Here is a 19,412-nt window from a genome sequence, read left to right as displayed (position 1 = left end):
TTATCCTTTGAGAGCTGAATGCAACAAAATTTCATTTTAATGTTTGCTGATTAGTGTACATTTAAAGTGACAGTAAAGTTCTATTCTGTTCTGTTCTGTTCTGTTCTTGACTCCTAATGGTTGCCTGGATTAATCCCTTAGTTTTCTTGGCAAGATTTCAAAAATGGCCTTTCCTTAACTCTGTCCTAGGGCTGACAGAAACAAACTGGCCCAAGGTCACTCAAATTGTCTTCATCTTAAGGAGGTATGTCAAAATTGTGGCCCACAAGCCAGATACGTCACGCGCTGGCCAAGCCCACTCCCACTTTAGCAAAGAGGAAAAAAGTTGCGATACGTCACATGATGTGATGCCGCAAGTTTGAGATGCCAGCTCTAAGGCAAGACTAGAACTCACGAACCTCCTGGTTTCTAATCTGATCCCTTAACCATCACACCAAACCGGCTTTCACTGCACACTCATACCCCACTCATTGTCAAATACATCTCCCAACAGGCAGCATTGAATGGCTGCCTATGGGTACAGCAAACCAAAGAAAGTGATCACCCAACTAATGCCGTGACTTGACTCTTCTGGGTCAACTTTGCATGCCAAGTGAGATTGCATAACGCCATAGCTGTCTGCGACAGAACAACAAAAACAAAATGGGAAAGAAGCTTGAATGGTTAACTTTGTCGTTCTAGCTTCACCTCTATTGATAATTAAGACAACAGCAACAAAGTACTAAGTAAATTTGGGCTGTTTATTCATAAAGTATGAGCAAATACAAACATTGTTTACTTTGCCATTCTGAACAGGAATGGTTTTGTTTTTTTCCAGGGGAAGATGAACATTTCTAGTTAAAAAGTCAACTTTTCAATTTTCATTCAACAATGAAAAAAATCATTGATCTATGAAAAATCAAGTTTTTGTTAAAATCTTGCTGGGGGAGGATTTCCTTTAACACTATCAGGAAAGTCTAGTGCTGCCGTTTTCTGTTTTTTCTTTTTCACTTTATTCTAAATTTATTTTTAGACATTCAGCAGTAAATATATAACATTTCTGTTATAAATATATAACAATATATTTACCAGTGTTTGAATAAGAGGATTTCATGGCATTTATAGTTTGCACGGGTAAGAAAAATTCACATTCAGTGTGAGTAATGATTACACAGATTAAACTCTGAATGATCTTTGTGTCACAATAGATTTCATAATGCTAGGAAATTATAGTCCTAAATTATGCTTTGAATAGAATTCAAATCATTCCCACTTCTTATATAGATCTTAATTTAATGTATCATTCTCTAAAAAAAATAATAAGGCAATAGGTATACATGTGTATCTCAGATGTGGGTGAGTCATAGAAATATGCATTCTCCCTTGGAATGACATTTCCTTCTCCAAGTTTTTCTTAATCCCATGATAGGAGGCCTCTTTATTTAAGAACAATACACATCAAATGAACTCCCAGCAGTCAATTCAGGATCGAGCTCCAGAACAGTCTCTAGACCGGTGGGCAGTTCAGGATGGTGTCACGACAGTTCAGCAAAGGAGACCGTATTTCCTCGAGTTAGAGAAGAGACAACACAAATGACCCACATTGCATTTTGGTGCCCTGGCAGAAATAGGCAGCAGAGTAAGTACATGGTTGGCATAGAGTTGTGATGAAGCTTGGTTGCTTTATCAGTGTAAACATGCTCTGTATTCCTATCGTGATGGAAGAAGACAAACACTGAAGAAAACCACAGGAACACAGAGAAACCGTTGAAGGACAATCTTGTAACAGGCTGATCAGCTCTTCTTCCTTTGACTCCCTGGACCCTTTGGCTCCAATTCAGAACCTGGAAGGCTTTCCAAGATGCGCACTTCACATTCTCCTGTCAATATGGCTTCCTTGGAAGAATGGCAACAGCAGGAGCTGTCAATTCCATTTAAACGAATCAGCTCTTCTGGGAAGAAAGTTTTTAGAGCTGCCAGTAAGGAATTGCTGAACCAGAGTGTGTAATAGCAAATTGCCAAATCTCTAAAAACCATACCTATTAAAAGCTAATGTAATAAGACAATGAACCATAATGAAACACGTATAGCAATAATTTCTCACACCCAAAAGATCACAGAAGTTAATTATGAAAAAGAAAGGTGTTAATAGACTGTCCTATCCAAATATGAAAACTTACTCGCTCTTCCAATCCTCTCTAATGAAGGAAGGAAACTGTTAAGTGAAGATCAGAATTAGTGAAAAGTTTCAAATCTCACTTCTAAACATCTGAATGGCTGTGGTGCTCCCTTCAGCCACTTACTCGGACTCTGCACAGCCCTTTGGAATAACTATTAATTATAACTAGCTTTAGTAAGTAGTTTTCACAGCTGCTTGGTTAGATTTTGCAGATGCCACCTAAAGACACCCAAATAGGCGGCTGAAATTATCAAGGGTAAGAACTGGGAAGGCTTTTAATCCATTTGGCTTTCGTTCTAGTGCTTTTTTAATAGTAGACTTTTGCGAACATCTCCTTCATGCCTGACCATAAGAATATTAAGGCCCAGGTCCCAGAAGCTTGCGTTTAATGTAATTTAAAATTCGATTTCATTATTTCACACACACACACCCAACGTTGCTCCCTGGTGTTGCATATACTGGACTGAGATTCCAAAGCAGCTTTCTGGGCAGCACTGAAGAATGATCTGGTCAGCGTGGGAATGCTCCGAGGTGGTTTTTCTTCTCATGCAGCAAAAGGCTGACGTACACCTCAACACACGTGGGCCTATTGCCACATCAAAGGCAAGACGATCTGGTTCTCCCACCGAGGGGCCAGAGCTTTGTTGTTGTTTTTCCGGGAAAACGTTTGCAAAGTGCATGGAATTCCCATTGGGCTAGTATTGCAGTCAGCACATGGAAAATCAAGGATTTAGACAATCCCTCCACAGGGGAAAGGACTGATCACCAAGAACACCAGCAGCCTGTACCTAAAGCATAAAGGCATTGGAGAGAGAAGAATGTTCCTGTCAATAGCCTTCCCTGTGAATTAGGGAGCATTAACGCGGGCTAGAAAAAATGGCATGCTTAAGCAGACGCTGCGCGGTAATAGCTCTGATTACTTTTAACCCGCTGCTTTCCTTGATTTTCTTCTTTTCAGCAGCATGTGCAACTGATTTAAGAATGGGAGTTCTTACTTTTGAAAGCTTATCATTTTTCACATTTGGGTCCCTGGGAAGAAAGAATTGCAATAGAGTACATAAAAATATCCCTGCCCTGAAACATGCCATGATTTCTGGTATCTGAAGAAGAAGAAAAATATGTAAGAGAATGAAAACCCACTATTTAAAGTCACTGAAATCCACCTGGATCCCCTCATGGCAAAAAATAAAAAATAAAATAAAAATCAAGCAAAACAACAGGATAATGAATACTTAATTTGCAGTCACCTCTGTGAAATGAATTCTTGCAAAAAATGGAACTCTGTCTGAAACAATGCTTCACTCTGGCCTTGATCCAACGATTTCTTACAGACCTCAAGTGTTAATTAGTTAATAACAAGTATCCCAATGATTACAGATCTGCACAAGCAGCAGCTTCTGCTGGTGAACTATACACAGTGTGCTCCTCACAGGAACCTGACATACTTTCCTACAAGGGCCTAGCTTGGGTTAGGAGCCTGTAGCAATTTGACTGCCCAATCACTCTCTCTTTCATTAGCCAACAGAAAGATCCATAGAGGACATCCTACCTAAGTCACTAAATCATATCTGTCCCATGCACTCAGCCAGGGTTTTTCATAGCTTAGGCACTAATGCTTGTTTTATGACTTCTGATTCTATAAGGTAGAATGAGATGCTGGTATCAGCCCTGGATCATTTTCTCACTTTAAAACAGCATCCTGAGTCATTTTAGAGTCACTTATTAGTCTGGGTTTCTTGCTTGGATGTAGGGTCTAGACTGTGCCCCCCTCTCAGACAATTCTTTCAATAGATAATTATGAAGGTCCTACCAGCAGCTGCCCATTCTGTGTTCAATGCTAGTCAACCTGAGTTGGAAACCAATGGCTTAAAGCACAGACAACCCAGAAACAGCAAACAGATCAGAACTCATGTAGGAACTGGCTTACATTCTTATCACATGCTATATATATTGCGGCCATCTTCATTGCTTAGCACCAAGAGTTTATACATTAGATGATGAGAAAGTATCATTAACAAGAGACTCATCTAGCCCAAAATGACATGACTAGACGCATTGGTCTAACAAAGCATAAAAGATAATCTTTCAAGGCTGGACTGGATTGTTTCAAAATGCTACAGACCCCAGTTTATTTTAATTGGAGCAGAATAATTATCTTTCTTGCTCCAATACTAGTGAACAATGGCAGCTACTGATGTACACTGTATTTCTTTCTTGGCTGGAAGACACTAAAGGACTTTGCCGTAGGCTTTCTGGGTTAGGCTACACTATGGAGACATTCTTTAGAGACATACTGAAATCAATATTCTTTTCTTTGTTCAAGTGAATAAAAAATTATAAAAAATAAAATCAGCACTAGCACAAAGCTTGGTAATTTCAACAAGGGCAGAGGGCCATCAGTCCAATGGTGTCTTAAGAATCTCCTGGAATCAAAGCAAGAAGAGAAAAGTTTCTATCAGGATCTTCCATGGCTCTTGTTTCACTCTCTTCATATTGTCCAGGAGAATCAACCATCTTTTGTGTATCCAAAGCCCATGCTTCATGTATCCAAACTTAAAAGTCTTACCACTTTGCTTCAGAAATGTTTCAAAACATTTCTCTTGCGTGAAGTTATCTCATTTGTTTTATAAATCTGACAGGATTTTTCCCATTAAAGGTTACTTGCATATATGTCGCCATGTCACAAAAAATACTGATGATCCTGAAGCTTAAAAGCCAAACTCTTGAATATGGTGTTCCACAAGTCTGTCTGGATGAATGATGTTCCTAATACTATTAACCTGTAGGCATATGAAGAATAAGTCTCAGCGCTTTGCTAGGATTTGTCTTCCAATGTCCACAGAACTTCTGAAGTTGTACTGGGTAGTCATATCATTCCACACAAACTTAGCACATTAGGGCTGGTTCCAGGATTATCTTGGTATCAGACACCAAAGGGACAACTCAAACTGTGATATCCATAACAGGATCTGCTATCTCTAGCTGAATACTTGTCAAATATCCTAGACCACCCATTATCCATAAGCAGAAGATCCACTTAAGGAGATGTGCTACTTGAAAGTAAGACCACCAATAAGAGAGAAAATAAAAGGCCCACTTATAATATTTACATCTATAGATTGGGCCAATATTTGGTCCATAAACTCAATTTTAAAAATAAAAATCATATAGGAAGTAATCCAGTTCTTAGGCAGATCGTCATCAGCTATTAGTAAAGGTCCTTCCAGGGGAGGCCTCAGGCCTGTAGTCGTATTTATTCAGTGTACTGGGATAATAGGTTGTTGTGTACACATTTGTTTGTTGCAAAGGATAGAAGTTGGTCCTGTCATCTGGTATTAAATTGTTCTTGTTTAGTGTCTGTAAAAGAAGAACAAAATAATTTTAGATGTAGATGAAGATCCTACTTTTCTTTGTGTTATATAATGTTTCTCTCTCGTTCTCTAGTACCACTTCCAGTTATAAACTTCCCTCTGGCTAAGCTCTGCTTCTCTGTACAAACTTTTTGTTGGTTGGGATACAAGGCCTCTGGCTCTGGAGAAATTGAGCTCTACCACTGTTATAAAACCAAGACCCACCAATGTTTTTGTATTTGGAAGCTGAATTGGGCAGTTGCATTCCAATTCCTAAATCTGGCTCTCAATCTGTTTCTCAACTGCTGTCTCCTTAAAACATATTACTATTATCTTTCCTTCAAAAGATAAGCAATTAAGATAGATAAGCAGATGAGCAATTAATTTTTCATCCCAAATAGTACTGGATAGTAAGAAGAGTATAATAAAGTATATAAAGGACAAAATTTAAATCCAAGATTATTTTTTAACATTACTAAATATAAACCAAGTAGAAATTAGAAAGTTTAAACAGTGTTGAATTACACTTATGGAGAAATGTTATGGGAGGAATAATGAAAGTTAGGATTAGTTGGAAATAGGCCAAACTTTACCTAAACTATGGACCAGATTACTCTTCCAAATTTAGGGAGATTTTCAGAAAATTCTATCTCAAAAGCCAAATTATAATCTCTATTTATAATCCTACTGTGGCAGGAACACAAACCATCTGATGGCAAGTGCCCAAGCTTTCCAACTAGCCTATTTACTCTTTCCTGATTACTGGCTCTTATGCTTAACTCTATCTCTGTTCAAATAAATACAACAAGAGATCCAAATCTGGGTGTAAGATCCATTTCGGTGTTGTTGAGAAATAAAACATTTTGGGTTACATAGGCCTATTTAGAATTTGGAGGCCACCTGTAGGCAATCTTACACAATACCTGCAAGTATGGGTGTGGTAAGCTACAGAGGACTCATTTATCACATTTCCCGTTTCATTCTGCTAAACCTCCTCCCCCTCATCCAGCAAGTGGCTAAAAGCCCACACTTCATAGCAGATATTCTATCGATCAATAAAGTGGCTGAAGCCAGTGAAAGGTTGCTTGCTATTATTCTGCAGAGCACGAGACAACCATACACTCACACCCTTAAGTAGTGGCATCCGCTGATATTAAAAAATGTGACAAGTCTATCGGGCTTGCTGCTCCGGCATAAGGCGAATGACAACTCTGCAAGATGTATCACTGCTTGGCCAGAGTAATTTCGCTGCACGGGGAACCACACCTTCCTAGCATGGCTGATTGCTCAATGAATTAAAAGGGGGTTGGGAGGAGGCACTAATGGCATTCAACTAAACTGTACTGCTAACTCCTTGCTTTCCCTCCCTAGCTGACATGATATAAATCAAAAGCCCCTGGAAGGGATATTTAGCGTTGCAAGAGGAGAGCATAGACAGAATGCAGCTTCTGTCCGTCCCCCCCAGAGCCTTTTCAAGCTGTCACCAAACCCTTTCCTTTTCAGATCAGCCTCTGTCCCTTGACAACATCTGCTTTGCCACTTTGTCTGTCAATGCTTTCTAAGTTGGGCGGGGGGCAATCCTTTGCTCCAAATGCAATCCATGAGCAGCAAAACAGTCTGGGTTGCTTAGAGGGTGGTGCAAAAATTGGCATCAAAGAGAAGCCGATACTAGCTTCCCAAACTGCTGCAATTCATCAACTTTGGACTAGAGGCCGAATCGGGTACCATCTCCCTCTTGATGCCTTCATGGATCATCTGGGCATACTGCAGAGAAATGACTACGTCTCCTACACCACAGATAGGTATAACAAAGGAAGCAGGAAAAGAAAAGGCAGTGACAATGAAAAGAGCAAGCTAAAAGATAGGAAAATGTGATTGGGAAGGGCAAAACAAGTATCTACAAATGCATGCCCGGCTCAGTCACATACTTCTGGAAATGGAAAAACCTGCTTTGCTATCACTATCGTGCAAAATGAGGTGGAATAAATATTATTTTCCGGAGCAGCCAAAATGATTATCTGCCAGGAACAAGACATTGTCAAGTGATGTTTGAAACATCACATTCTCTTTCTATTCTCATTTCCCAGCTGAAAAATCCACTGATTTTCTTTGCCCTGAGAGTTCAACTTCCTCCGAAATAGAAATACGGAAGGTGGAAAAAAAACAGAGGATGTTTTCTGGTCCATGGCACTGATATTTGCCTGCAGCAAAATGTCTTTCAATGGTGAATGAAGGGCTAAGGTACATACTGTGCTAACCAAATGAAAACGGGTCTCATATTGTTAATGATGGGAAGGTTACTTTACAGAGACAACAACATTCCTCCTATGCCTCAGGATGTCATTTCTATGAATATCATGTGTCTGGTTTTCATTGACAGACAAGCCTTTCTTCTGCTTAATCTTGCTTGATTCAGAGTTGCTGACATTTCCTACACTTAAGTCTTCTCAGCTGCAATTTTTTAAACTCAGTCATCTCCATCCTTTCATTTCTCAGCTCAGCTCTTCTCCCCACACCCCACTAAATATATGGCCAACACCAGGGGCATCCCTAAAGCTTGGAAGCTGTCTTCCTTGAATTCTTCTTAATTGAATTGTTTCTCTCTTTGGTCAATCTCATTAAAGACCTAGAGAATGATTTATCTTTCCTTTACATCTTCTGAACAATTCCAAGAATGTTTCATATATGGCCAGCACTAATGGGTGTGACTTTCTTTTTAACACTGATGTATCCATTGCTGGCTCCCCCTTTTTTTTTACACCACCTATAAAACAGCAGCCATGACTAAATTATATAGTGTGTGAAAAAGTAATTGCACTGAATATTTCAGGTTTGGCTAATACATATTTAACTGCCTCGAGAGCACTTTAGAGCTGTGCTGATCACGCAGAAAGTCAACCTTTTCCTTCATCTTAGACTGTGGAAAGCCAACATTTTGAAGGTGAAAAAAATGCACCCTCCCTTTATTGTTGTTCAGCAACTGATGCGCAACGTAAGATTGCCTCAAACACTAAATGTAAGATCTAAGCCCAATGACTCAGGTGTAAGATTCATTAATCCTCCGAGACCCTTTCAATATTTTATCTCAGTTTCAGTTATTCCGCATAGCCATTTTAGGTAGTGAAAACAGAGACAGAATCATGAGAGTGCAAAATTTTTCAAATCTGAAATACCCCTGGGTGCAACAGAACTATTTTGAGTGTGTAACATGCTACTTCAAAACATTTCCAATATGATCAAAATAGTTCATCTCTCCCCATGAAATAGCTATAGTGCATGCTCAATGTACTGCTACAAGTGTGTGTGCATGTGCGTGCATACAGGCGCGTGTTGAATTGACAGTGGGATATTTTGAAAGGAAGTTATCTGCTTGACTCTTCTTGGAAACATAGGACTAACCATTGTTAGACAGATATTATGGATTAGATGGATCTTGGGTGGAGGGAACACTACTCATTCATACTCATTCAAGTGTCTTCTTCTCTCTGTAATGTGGTCACTTTAGCCTACTACTTCATGTGGCCTGTTTTCTAATGTTTCAGAAAGGAAGTTTGCCTAAGCCTGCAAACTATGAAAGCTTTTAACTGCCAGTTCCAGAGCTTGAACCTCAAATGGAGCAATTAGCACAGATCCTGTTGATCCTGTTGAACCTTCTTAGTGGAGATTCAGATTCTATTAAGAGATCCACACAACAATTTGGTATTTTTTAAAACTAAAATTGGTCAGCCACCATGGATTATCTTGCCTCCCAAATGTGAAGTTGGCCCCAATTCTCCTATCCTAAACACATGGCTCTGCCAGCTGGTTTGGGGCCCCAAAGGGGGGAACAGTCAGAGGTGGTATTAAGCAGGTTCTGACCAGTTTTGGAGAACCAGTAGCAGAAATTTTGAGCAGTTTGGAGAACCGGCAAATACCACCTTTGACTGGCCCTGCCACCATCTATTCTCTGCCTCCGGAGTCCCAGCTGATCGGCTGGGTCTTCTTTTGTTGCCCTGCATAGGAGAACAGAGATGGAAAGCAGGCTAGTGGGGTGGGGAGGGAATGGGATTTTGCAGTATCCTTCCCCTGCCATGCCCACCAAGCCACACCCATGGAACTGGTATTAAAAAAGATGTGAATCCCACCACTGGGAACAGTACAACAGAGATGGCTGAATGCGTAACAACCGATCCCACTTCCCCCCCACATTCCCCATGTGTTCTAAAGATTTTAATGTTTGGTTTTACTTTATGTTTTAATATATATATGCACAGAAACATTTTTACGACTGTAAGCCTCCCAGAGTTACCCTATGGTAAAATGGGCAGCCAATACATTTTATTAAAAAATTAAAAAATTATAACAGTCATGATTAACGCATGGGTTGTAACATAAATTATATACATGAGCCTTTTGGAACTTGCTCTTTTAAGAGCAGGCTTGTGGGTTAGGAATTGGTGAAAGTTGTGAAATCTAACACATTGTCAACCCTGACACACATCAAGAGATCATCAGGCCGGCAAGACCATTAAAAAGCAGTGACTGGAAGTGCAGTGCTTTGGTTTTTTTTTTTTTTTTTTTAAATAGCTTGCGGTATTACAATCCAAACAACCTGGTTGAGCTGCTGCTGCTGCTGATGTAAGGAATTCTATTATAATGCGTGATGTAAATAGCTTGTATTACAATATGCGTTCATGCTGAACATAACATGATACTGTCAAAGTGCTGTACAAATAGTAACTAATTTAATAAATACAAATGGCCGAGGAGATGACTTGAAAAAGGCTTTCCTTACCCTTCCTAACAAATTTGACAACAGAACCTAGAATATTATTGAAAAAAATATATATGAGAAGGTGGTAAGGAGAAGGGAATCTGGGGTGAGATTATCTTGCAGTAGTAAAGTCCCCAAGCTTCTTATCATCCTGAAATGTGCTGAAACGCTACTGTCATCAGCAGTAGTTCTATCTCTGCTGGATGAATTTTCACGGAAACGTAATGCTTAGGCCAGTAAAATCTCTTTGAAATTAAATCTTATTTATTGCTGTGATTAAAGCATAAACAATGCTATCAACCTTTTGGCTGACTGGGGAATGGGAATGATTGATGATTGAAAAATGGGCACTAAAGTTATCTTTGGTATCCTTGTATTTTTTTTTATGTATTGTGGCTCTTAATATTTATGTTTTCTGCTTCTTTTTTCTTCCATGCTCTACATGTTCACGGACACGTGCACATGAAAATGCAATGTCAAAAATAGGCTTCTGTTCCTTTAATGGTGGGGAGGAACTGGTTTGTCTGAAGCTGAACAGATCTATTTTTGTATATTCGGTTCAATATCTGATCCTCTGGATCCTATCTAACACACGTCTTATGCTATTTGCAACCCTTTAACACAGAGTGAAAAATATGTTTTCGGAATGTTAAGTACAAATGTTATTGCAACAGACAGGAAACACAGAAGGGAATTGCATTTTTATAATGCTGTGAACAGGTTAAATGCTTTATTTTAGCAAAGGCCCAGATTATTATTATTTGTTCCATAACTAGCTGCATTATTCCTATTTAAATGTGCATAGGTATATACCTGAATAATTACAGTCCTTCATTTCACTAGTGTAGCACATGATATATCAGCTCTGGGTTCCCATTTTTACTCATATTCTGTCATTCCCGAATACTGGTTACTCCCCTTATGCAGGGGTGGGATTCAAATTTTTTAACAACCGGTTCTGTGGGCATGGCTTAGGCGGTGGGCGTGGCTTGGTGGTCATGTGACTGGGTGGACATGGCTTGGTGGTCATGTTACTGGCTGGGTGTGGCCAACTCAACATCACTCACATCGAGGCATGCATCTCCTTGTCTGGCCTCTCATGACTGTGGGATGCTGCAACAGTCGTAAGTGTGAAAAATGGTCATAAGTCACTTTTTTCAGTGCCATTGTAACTTTGAATGGTCACTCCACACAAGCAAAGTACCAGCAAAGGAGGGGAAAAAAACTCCAGAGGCATTCCTGAGACAGGAAGTCTAGTCCCGCCAAGAATGTAATAAGGGTTAATGGAGAGGCAGTTTCTGTAAGCAACACCAGAATGTTTCCTTCCTGCCTTCCTTACAGGATTAGGCCAGTAATTTCTTCTAACAACCAGTTCTCCGAACTGCTTAGAGTGTTAACAACCGGTTCTAGTGAATAGGTGCGAACTGGTAGAATCCCACCCTTGCCCTTATGCCTTTTATTTTTAAAATTCAGGGTTACAACACCAGCAGAAAAATGTAGGGTGACAGAACCTATTGCAATAGTTGTGGCTCTGACTTATTAGGATAACAGCTTTTTCTCCCAAACATTTGAAACAAAAGCTTGAAATTACAAAATATTCAGTCACTTTCTTCTACAGGGTCATTTAAATAATGCCCATATTGACTAGGTCGCCTAATAAACTGAAAGTTTTCCACTTCATTAATTACAGCAGATGCCCTGCTTTTCAGAATTTTGAATTTATCTGTGCTTTGGGAGAGCTCAAGGGACCTCAGCCGGACATCTCAAACGTGGTGGAACTAACGCATTAGCCATTCATATCATAGAGAGGATTATTGCAAAAAAAAAAAAAAAAAAACCTCCTCAGAAGGTTTTCAGCAGTGCTTATAACATTAAGATTACAATCACGTACTCATAAAAGGTTCTGCTAATTTCAACAGTACTTATTCATCTTATCACTCTGTTGTTGAAGTACAATATTCTCCAGCCTTCCCAAATTGCAGTTAGCAATAGCTGGAGAACGAGGTGATTCTTTACCTGTGCAGGGAAATAAACTGAATTTATTTTCTTTCTTTCATCTCACACTTCCTCCATCCACCAATTCTGAACAGATGCTTAATATCCCCTTACAGATGTTATGCCCACTTTCTACTGGCTCCACTTTTCTGATCTACATTTATATTAACTTTCCCACTGTATTTAAATTATAATTCCCCCAATAAAGCCTGGGGACTGAATTGCTGTGGTGGAGGAAAATAGATGTTTCATCACTGATAAACAGTTACTAAACTATAGTTCTTCAAATAGGAGAAGCTGTGATAGTCGAAAATCAATCCACATGTATATTGCCAGTGAATTTCTAAGCATCATCTTCAGTTTTCTAAATAGACCTTTATCTACTAGTAGCCCGACGTGACTTTTCTACAGTTTTCTCTTTTAAGGATCCACTTTTGTAAACTCAGCCTAACTGCATCCCTATTTCCTATTGGAATTTTCCCTCCCATTCCTATAACCCATGATATTTTACTCTCAGTCTATGCACCTATGGTAGAAGACAAAATCCAGTGGATCATCTTCAAAAACTTCAGCATAGCCTTCAGCACCATCCTGGCGTTAAATAACATTTAGTGGTGTCTAAGGGACTCCCTTTGATTATGGAACAGAAAGAAGCAAATATTTTCAGGACAGTAGAAATTCAGGAAACTCAATTAATGAGGCTGTTCCTGAACCAAACAGGATACGGCCTTTCTGCATCAATCAACATGGATTTAATTAGATGAAAGAGAAAGAGAAACAGGATGGGTAGTGGGGATTTTCTTTTGTCTGACACCATTTACATTTTCCAAATTCACAACTGACTTGTGCTTAATAAAAATGTTTTCGCATTAACTTGCAAACAATTTTCTGCCACTGTAACCTAAAAATAATGGATAATAAGTTTTGGAAGGAATTCAATAAACAGGAAAGGACAATATAATGCCCTTCATCTGTAGTCTTTTAACTGAAGCTGTACCCACAAATGATAATGGCATTTGCAAATAGATATTTATTTTATTTGTGTATGTATTCATTAGATTTTTAATCCACCTTTATTACTTTGTAATTCAAGATGCCGAGTATACCTAATACTCTTTCCTCCTCCTGTTTTCTCCACAACAACCTTGTGAGGCAAGTTGGGCTGAGAGGGAGTGACTGCTGAAGGTCACCTAGCCAGTTTTCATGCCTAAGGCAGCACTAGAACTCCCAATCTCCTGGTTTCTAGGCTTAGAACTGGTAAAAGTTAACTGCTACACACCAAACTGGTATACTAATTGGTATATACCACACTGAATTCACGATTCAGGAAACACAAAATACATCAGTCTTTGAGACTTGCTTACTGAGATAACCATGATCAGGAAGAATCCTAAATTCAAGGTATTCATTTTGGCAGTGGTTTGCTTTCCAAGCTTGTTTCAATTTAGTTTCTGAACGTTTCATTACCAGACTACATAACATCACCAGGATTTTCTTGTCCCTATGCTTCTTATGAGATGTCTTGTCACAAGACATTTATAATCTAAGGAGAATAGGACAAGAAAACCCCACTGATGATGTTACCTAATCTCATAACGAAAAGTTCAGAAACTAAATTGAAACAAGCTTGGAAAGCAAACCACTCTCAAAATCAAAAACCTGAGCTACAAGTATTTTCTATTATTTCAAGGTATTCGTATTCCAACAGGGTAAACTTCCTTAGCTTCCCACCTATAACCCTTTACAAATTCCTGCCTGCATGACTTGGACAATTTGACATATAGTTAATGATTAGGAGAAAAAAGGGAGGCTATGAAAGGGCTTTGTGCCTCTTAAGGCAAACTGAAAATACCAAGCTATTATCTCCCCCACAAATCAGAGTATCTCACAAAAAAGCTCACAGGGATAAGACGATTGCTCCAAAGACCAAATAACATTCAGCTCTTCCCATTCTCAGTGAGGCATATGTAGTACGTCTAGAAACCTATTGCAGAAACAGGAATTGTCAAAGTACTCAAGCTGCTTTATAAAGCAAGCAATGAACTAGCATTAAAATTTAGGGGGTGGAGATTTTTGGCAGTTTCCATTTTGTTCTGGCTTTATTGCTTTAAGAGTATCACCCTTGCTCAAAGAAAAAAAAAGTATGATTTCCTTACCCCCCTCCCCCCCAATCTATATAGATATAAAACCAGGCTCAAATTGTCCTACTATGGATACATTATGCAAAGATCCAGCTCTCTGGAGAAAGCTCCCAATGTTGGAAAAAGTGGAAAGAAAGGGAAGAAGGCGGGAAGAGGCAGCAAGTGGGATGGACTCCATTCCAACAGCAATGAATGTACTGTTGGAAGAGCTGAAGGATCAAGTTAGAAACAGATCATCCTGAAGAAACATTTATCTATGTGGTTGCTATGAATCAACAATCACTTGATGGCATGTAAACAATCAATCAGTAGATATAACAGTGGCCTCTCCAAAGAAAGTAGCTTAGCCATTTTCCTACATGCAGGAGTTGGTGTGCTTATTGGTAGCAGCACAGAACTGAATGAAACATGCTACTTATGTACTCAAACTATTTCAACATTATTTTCTAATGAAAACTGTCCAAAGGGACTTCCCATAAAAAAGTATAGTTAAGACCCATTTTAAAGAGCAACAAAAAGAAAATCCACAGATGGTAGCAAAAGTTGGAAGAGGAGCACATAGTCCTAACATCCAGATAGACCTCAATTGATAGCCATTTATTTGGCTTTATTTATTCAAAGACATGACATTACTGAAAAAAAATGACTTATGACTGGTCCTCGTGCTTGTGATTCTCATAGCATCCTCTGCAGTCACGTGATTAAAATTCAGGCCCTCGGCAACAGGTATGAATTTATTATCATTGGAGCATCCCAAGGTCACATGATCTCTATCTGCAATCTTCCCAGCCGGCTTCCCACAAGCACAGTCAATGGGAAAGTTGGATTTCCTTAATGACTCCATGCTTAATTTAAGCACAGTGATTCATTCAACAATCATGGGGGGAAAGATTGTAAATTCAGATGTGACTCACTTAGCAACCATCTTGCTTAGCAACAGAAGTCCCAGTCCCAGTCATGATCGTAAGTTGAAGACTACTTGTAAATGGTTTCCTGCATTAAGAAGATAACCTATCATGGAGAAAAGTTCTTATTCAATTTAGAGCTTAGCCAACTGAGACATAGTGAGTCTGACATGGAAAAGGTGTCTGGTCTTAAAATCTCCACTTGCATTTGGAAGATTTAGAGAAGAAGCAGTAAATTATTTCTCTAAATAGGCTGTTAAAAATGAACTAAAGCAATATGCTATATTTTCTTCTATGGCCGATCAAGATCCCCATAGACAAAACTGACTATTCATAGCTTCTAAGGTAGGTTTTAATCTTGCTTTTGGGCTGGAAGTAGCAGGGACAGAAGTTGTCTTCCTCTTGCAACACCTTTCCTGTACAGGAACAAGTAAGGCATTCTATATGGAGGGAAAATATGTAACTCCTTAAATCACAAAAAGGAACTAAAACATGAATGAAAGAGCTGACATTCCACTTTCAGCCTGGATATAATGAGGTTCTGCTGGGGGATAGTTTCCCTCCCATCTCTTCAATATAAAGTTAGTTCTTCCAGATTCTAAAATTATTATTGATGCACCTGGCCTGCATACCACCTGATCATGCATGCATCCGTGAAATTATGTAGCAGTAGAACTGAGTATTTCCTTTCCATTTGTTTGTTGGCAGTGATAGAATTTCCATGGGCAACCTGGCACCTATAGGGCAAGGGAAGCCTGAATAAAGATTCACAGGGTTCGAAACACAAGCAAACAGGACTGAAGGATTGATACTGTATGCCAAATTCTATTTTCCAGCTCTAAACATTATTTTAAAATTGTTTTCATGCAATTTGAAAATTTGAAAATCTGCTGAAGGAGCCATGGTTGGCATAGTTAAAATGAAGAATTACAAGCTAATTCTGTCGACTGCTAGCAGTTTGATTCTCACTGGCTTAAGGTCAACTCAGCCTTCCATCCTTCTGAAGTCGGTAAAATGAAGATCCATATTATTGGGGCTACTATGCTGATTCTGTAAAAATGCTTAAAGAAGGCTGTAAAGCATTATGAAGTGGTATATAAGTCTAAATGCTATTGTTATTGCTGTATTATCAGCACTATTTAAAACAGGAGTGTCAAAGTCACGTCGTCACGGTGTCGTAACGTGACGTATTGAGACTTCCCCCCCCTTCACTAAACCAGACATGGGCATGGCCAGTGCATGATGCATCCGGCCTGCAGGCCGCAAGTTTAACATCCCTGATTAAGAAGCATGATTTTCTAAGGAGGCTCTCAACTGGGATTGGTTTTAAGTGCATCCTGCTTTTTGTACCTACTCACTATTTACTTCTTTGCTTGTTGTTTAATTACAGGCAAAGAATAGTAAACTTTGCCATAATCTCTGCAAGTTAATGAGTTGCTTTTGAGGGTATTTTCCCTAGTCCCCAAGCTACTTTATTGATTGGAGTTGCTACACACTTTATTATGTGTTAATTGATACTGCAATATTTATTAGCTTCCCAGGATCATTTCTTGATCAGGGAAATTCCAGATAAAATTTAAAAAAGAGGTTTCTAAATCAATGCATACACAACAGAGAATATTTTATTATGAATAAGCCTACCAAACAAACAACTCATTTGGCTATTTCAACATGGTGTTTCCCATGCTCACCAAATGTGTACCTCTGAACAAAATAAACTGTTTTCTGACACTGATTAAAATTTGAATGAAAAGAGCATTATCTAAAGAAAAACAAAGAAATGGAAGAAAGCACAGTAAATATCGGAATCTTTAGTCTTTAATAGGAGGCTGCACTTATTATCCAATTATCATCACGGTCATAAACATAGACTTGGTAATATCCAGTAGTGCTCTTCCCTTTAGAAATATATCTCAGTTATATTACCAAGGCTATGTTTATGACTGTGATGGGCCAAATCAAGGCCATCCTCTGTGGGAAAACAGACTTTTTGAAGCCACAACAAATCTCTCTAAAACAGGCCATGCCTAAAAAGGAGGTGTAAAATGAGTAACAGAATCAGAAGAATTATGTAGTAGGTTCTGATTGGACAAAGACGTATCAGGAGATTCAGTAGCTAGTATAGGTCTGCCATATGATTTTACCGATTATAAAATTCAACTCAAGTGTATTGCAAAAAAAAAAAAAAAACAACCAACCAAGAAAATTACATGCAGAGTTAGGAACCACTGAGCGCTATAGGTATACTAGGCCCTCAGTTGCAGAACTTCAACTCTCAATAGCCCTAACCAGCACAATCCATGGTGAAAATGCTGGAAATTGTAGTTTATTAAGTCTGGAAGATCACAGGTTATCTATTTCTGCTGCAAATGAATAGTATCACTTAAAGGAGATCAATCTATGGATGCAGTCTCTTACCTTGAATTCCATAGGTGTGTACTTTTCATTCTTGGGAGTTGTGTTGCCTTTGTAATGAAGATGATTGGGAGTGGTGGGATGGATAACGGTCGACTCCTGAGATTGTCTCTGGCACCGTTGACAGTAAACGTAGATCACAAAGGTTAAGAGGCTAGAGCCAAAGAAGCAGGAGAGTCCTGTGGCAATGAGGTGGATGAGGCTAAAACCTGGAAGAAATGTATTAAGAGGATGCTAAGATCAGTGACACAAACATGGCAAAACACCACCTTTCTCAACCATAAGTTGCAACATTTGTACTATAATTTGTAAACAAAAATATTATAAGGTTTCATACCATGCTGGCACTTCTTTCACAATATGCTTGTCCACTACTATCTTGGCTATTTGTACTACCATACTCATTGTTGATTGAATGCCAGATGGCATCTGGATGCAGTTCAAGGGCTGGTACCACCTTTTAAGCCTTTTATGGCTCAGGGCTTCCACCTATCTCCAACAGTTTCTGATCACGGACAGAATAGTTGTGCTCCAGATTTCCCTGATTAAATAATGCCATTTATTGGGACCTAGGAAGCAGGCCTTCTTTAGAACCTCGTGCCTTCTGAGATCCATATGGGTCTCACCCTCTCGATGTTCAAAAAGTCACTGAAAACTTGGCTATTTTCCCAGGCCTTGGGGTAGATTGGTTGCCAAGCTTTTATTGTTTCCTGCTTTTAAACACTATAAGCCACACCGAATGACAGGGTGTCAGATAGACTCTAAATTTTATGTATATATGCCTGAATGTATATATAGCTCAATATATTCCTCCTACCATTCCCCTAAAATCAGTTTTATATAGAGAAGTGAACTGGATGGCAAAAACATATTAAGTGAAGCTTGTATCTTCTCATAGCAACAGAGGATACCTCAGTTCTTTTTCTATGATTTCATCTGCAAAATTTTGGATAAGAGGTGTCCCCTTTATGATTAAAAAATACTCTTACATGACAACCATAAAAAAGGATATTTGGATGGCTACTGAATGCATGAAGGCCTGAGAATAATTTTCTGTTCCCTTGGTACAAGCAAAACACATTTCTGAAAACATCCAGGACATTGTATACACCTTCCTTCCTATTAGTTTGCCTATTGCAATTCTGTGTTAATGGGATCATGCCTTGCTTTTTTTAAAAAAGTCTTCCTTTCTCCTTTGATTGAAACCGAAACTAAACACTGAAGTTGACAGGTTGAAAAAATGAAGTTTACAAACAATACACATCTAAAGGATGGGCCTGTCACAGAAAGCACATTTCAGTAATCATTAAAGGAAAATAGACTTTGGGGTTGTTTAAAATGCCAGGGAGGAAATACAATAAACTAGATAATAAAAAGGGGCTGGTTCCTGATATTTAAGTTGGAGGGCTGCCCCAATGGCCTCTGGTGATTTATTTATTTATTTAGTCCAGTTGTATGAATGTCACTTGCATCTCAACAAATGACTCTGGAACAACATCAATCAGAATTCCTACTGATCTAGCAGGGTTAGGAATAATCCAAGGAGTTAAAAGATGCCATTTTCATCAGGATGCCAAAGTCTCAAAATCTGAACTCTGGCCTGTTCCTTGCTTATGCATTATATGTTTTTTGTGTGTGTATGAATTTATGGATAATTGACCCTAGGTCGGTCACTGATTCTCCATGCTGCCTTCC

The 19,412-nt window shown here is 38.9% G+C and overlaps 1 protein-coding gene across 5 annotated transcripts in view; it reads right to left on the bottom strand.

Annotated features, from left to right (window-relative positions):
* Positions 1–722: 722 nt before the first annotated feature.
* Positions 723–19,412, bottom strand: part of SEMA5B (semaphorin 5B) — a 487,556-nt gene continuing 468,866 nt past the window's right edge. For all 5 annotated transcript variants that reach the window (XM_087950222.1, XM_087950223.1, XM_087950221.1 and 2 more), the window contains 2 exons: positions 17,721–17,926; positions 723–5,515 (listed from right to left, as the gene is read on the bottom strand). In XM_087950222.1, coding sequence (XP_087806348.1) covers positions 5,360–5,515; positions 17,721–17,926 — 362 coding nt within the window. In that variant the 3' untranslated portion in view covers positions 723–5,359. The remainder of the gene's footprint in view (positions 5,516–17,720; positions 17,927–19,412) is intronic.

The sequence above is a fragment of the Notechis scutatus genome, chromosome 1 (assembly GCF_049901735.1).
Source record: "Notechis scutatus isolate UNSWTSFEM ecotype Mainland chromosome 1, rNotScu1.2, whole genome shotgun sequence".
Taxonomy (NCBI): Eukaryota; Metazoa; Chordata; class Lepidosauria; order Squamata; family Elapidae; genus Notechis; species Notechis scutatus.
The sequence above is the reverse complement of the archived record's forward strand: the minus strand, read 5'-3'. Positions and strand labels throughout refer to the sequence as shown.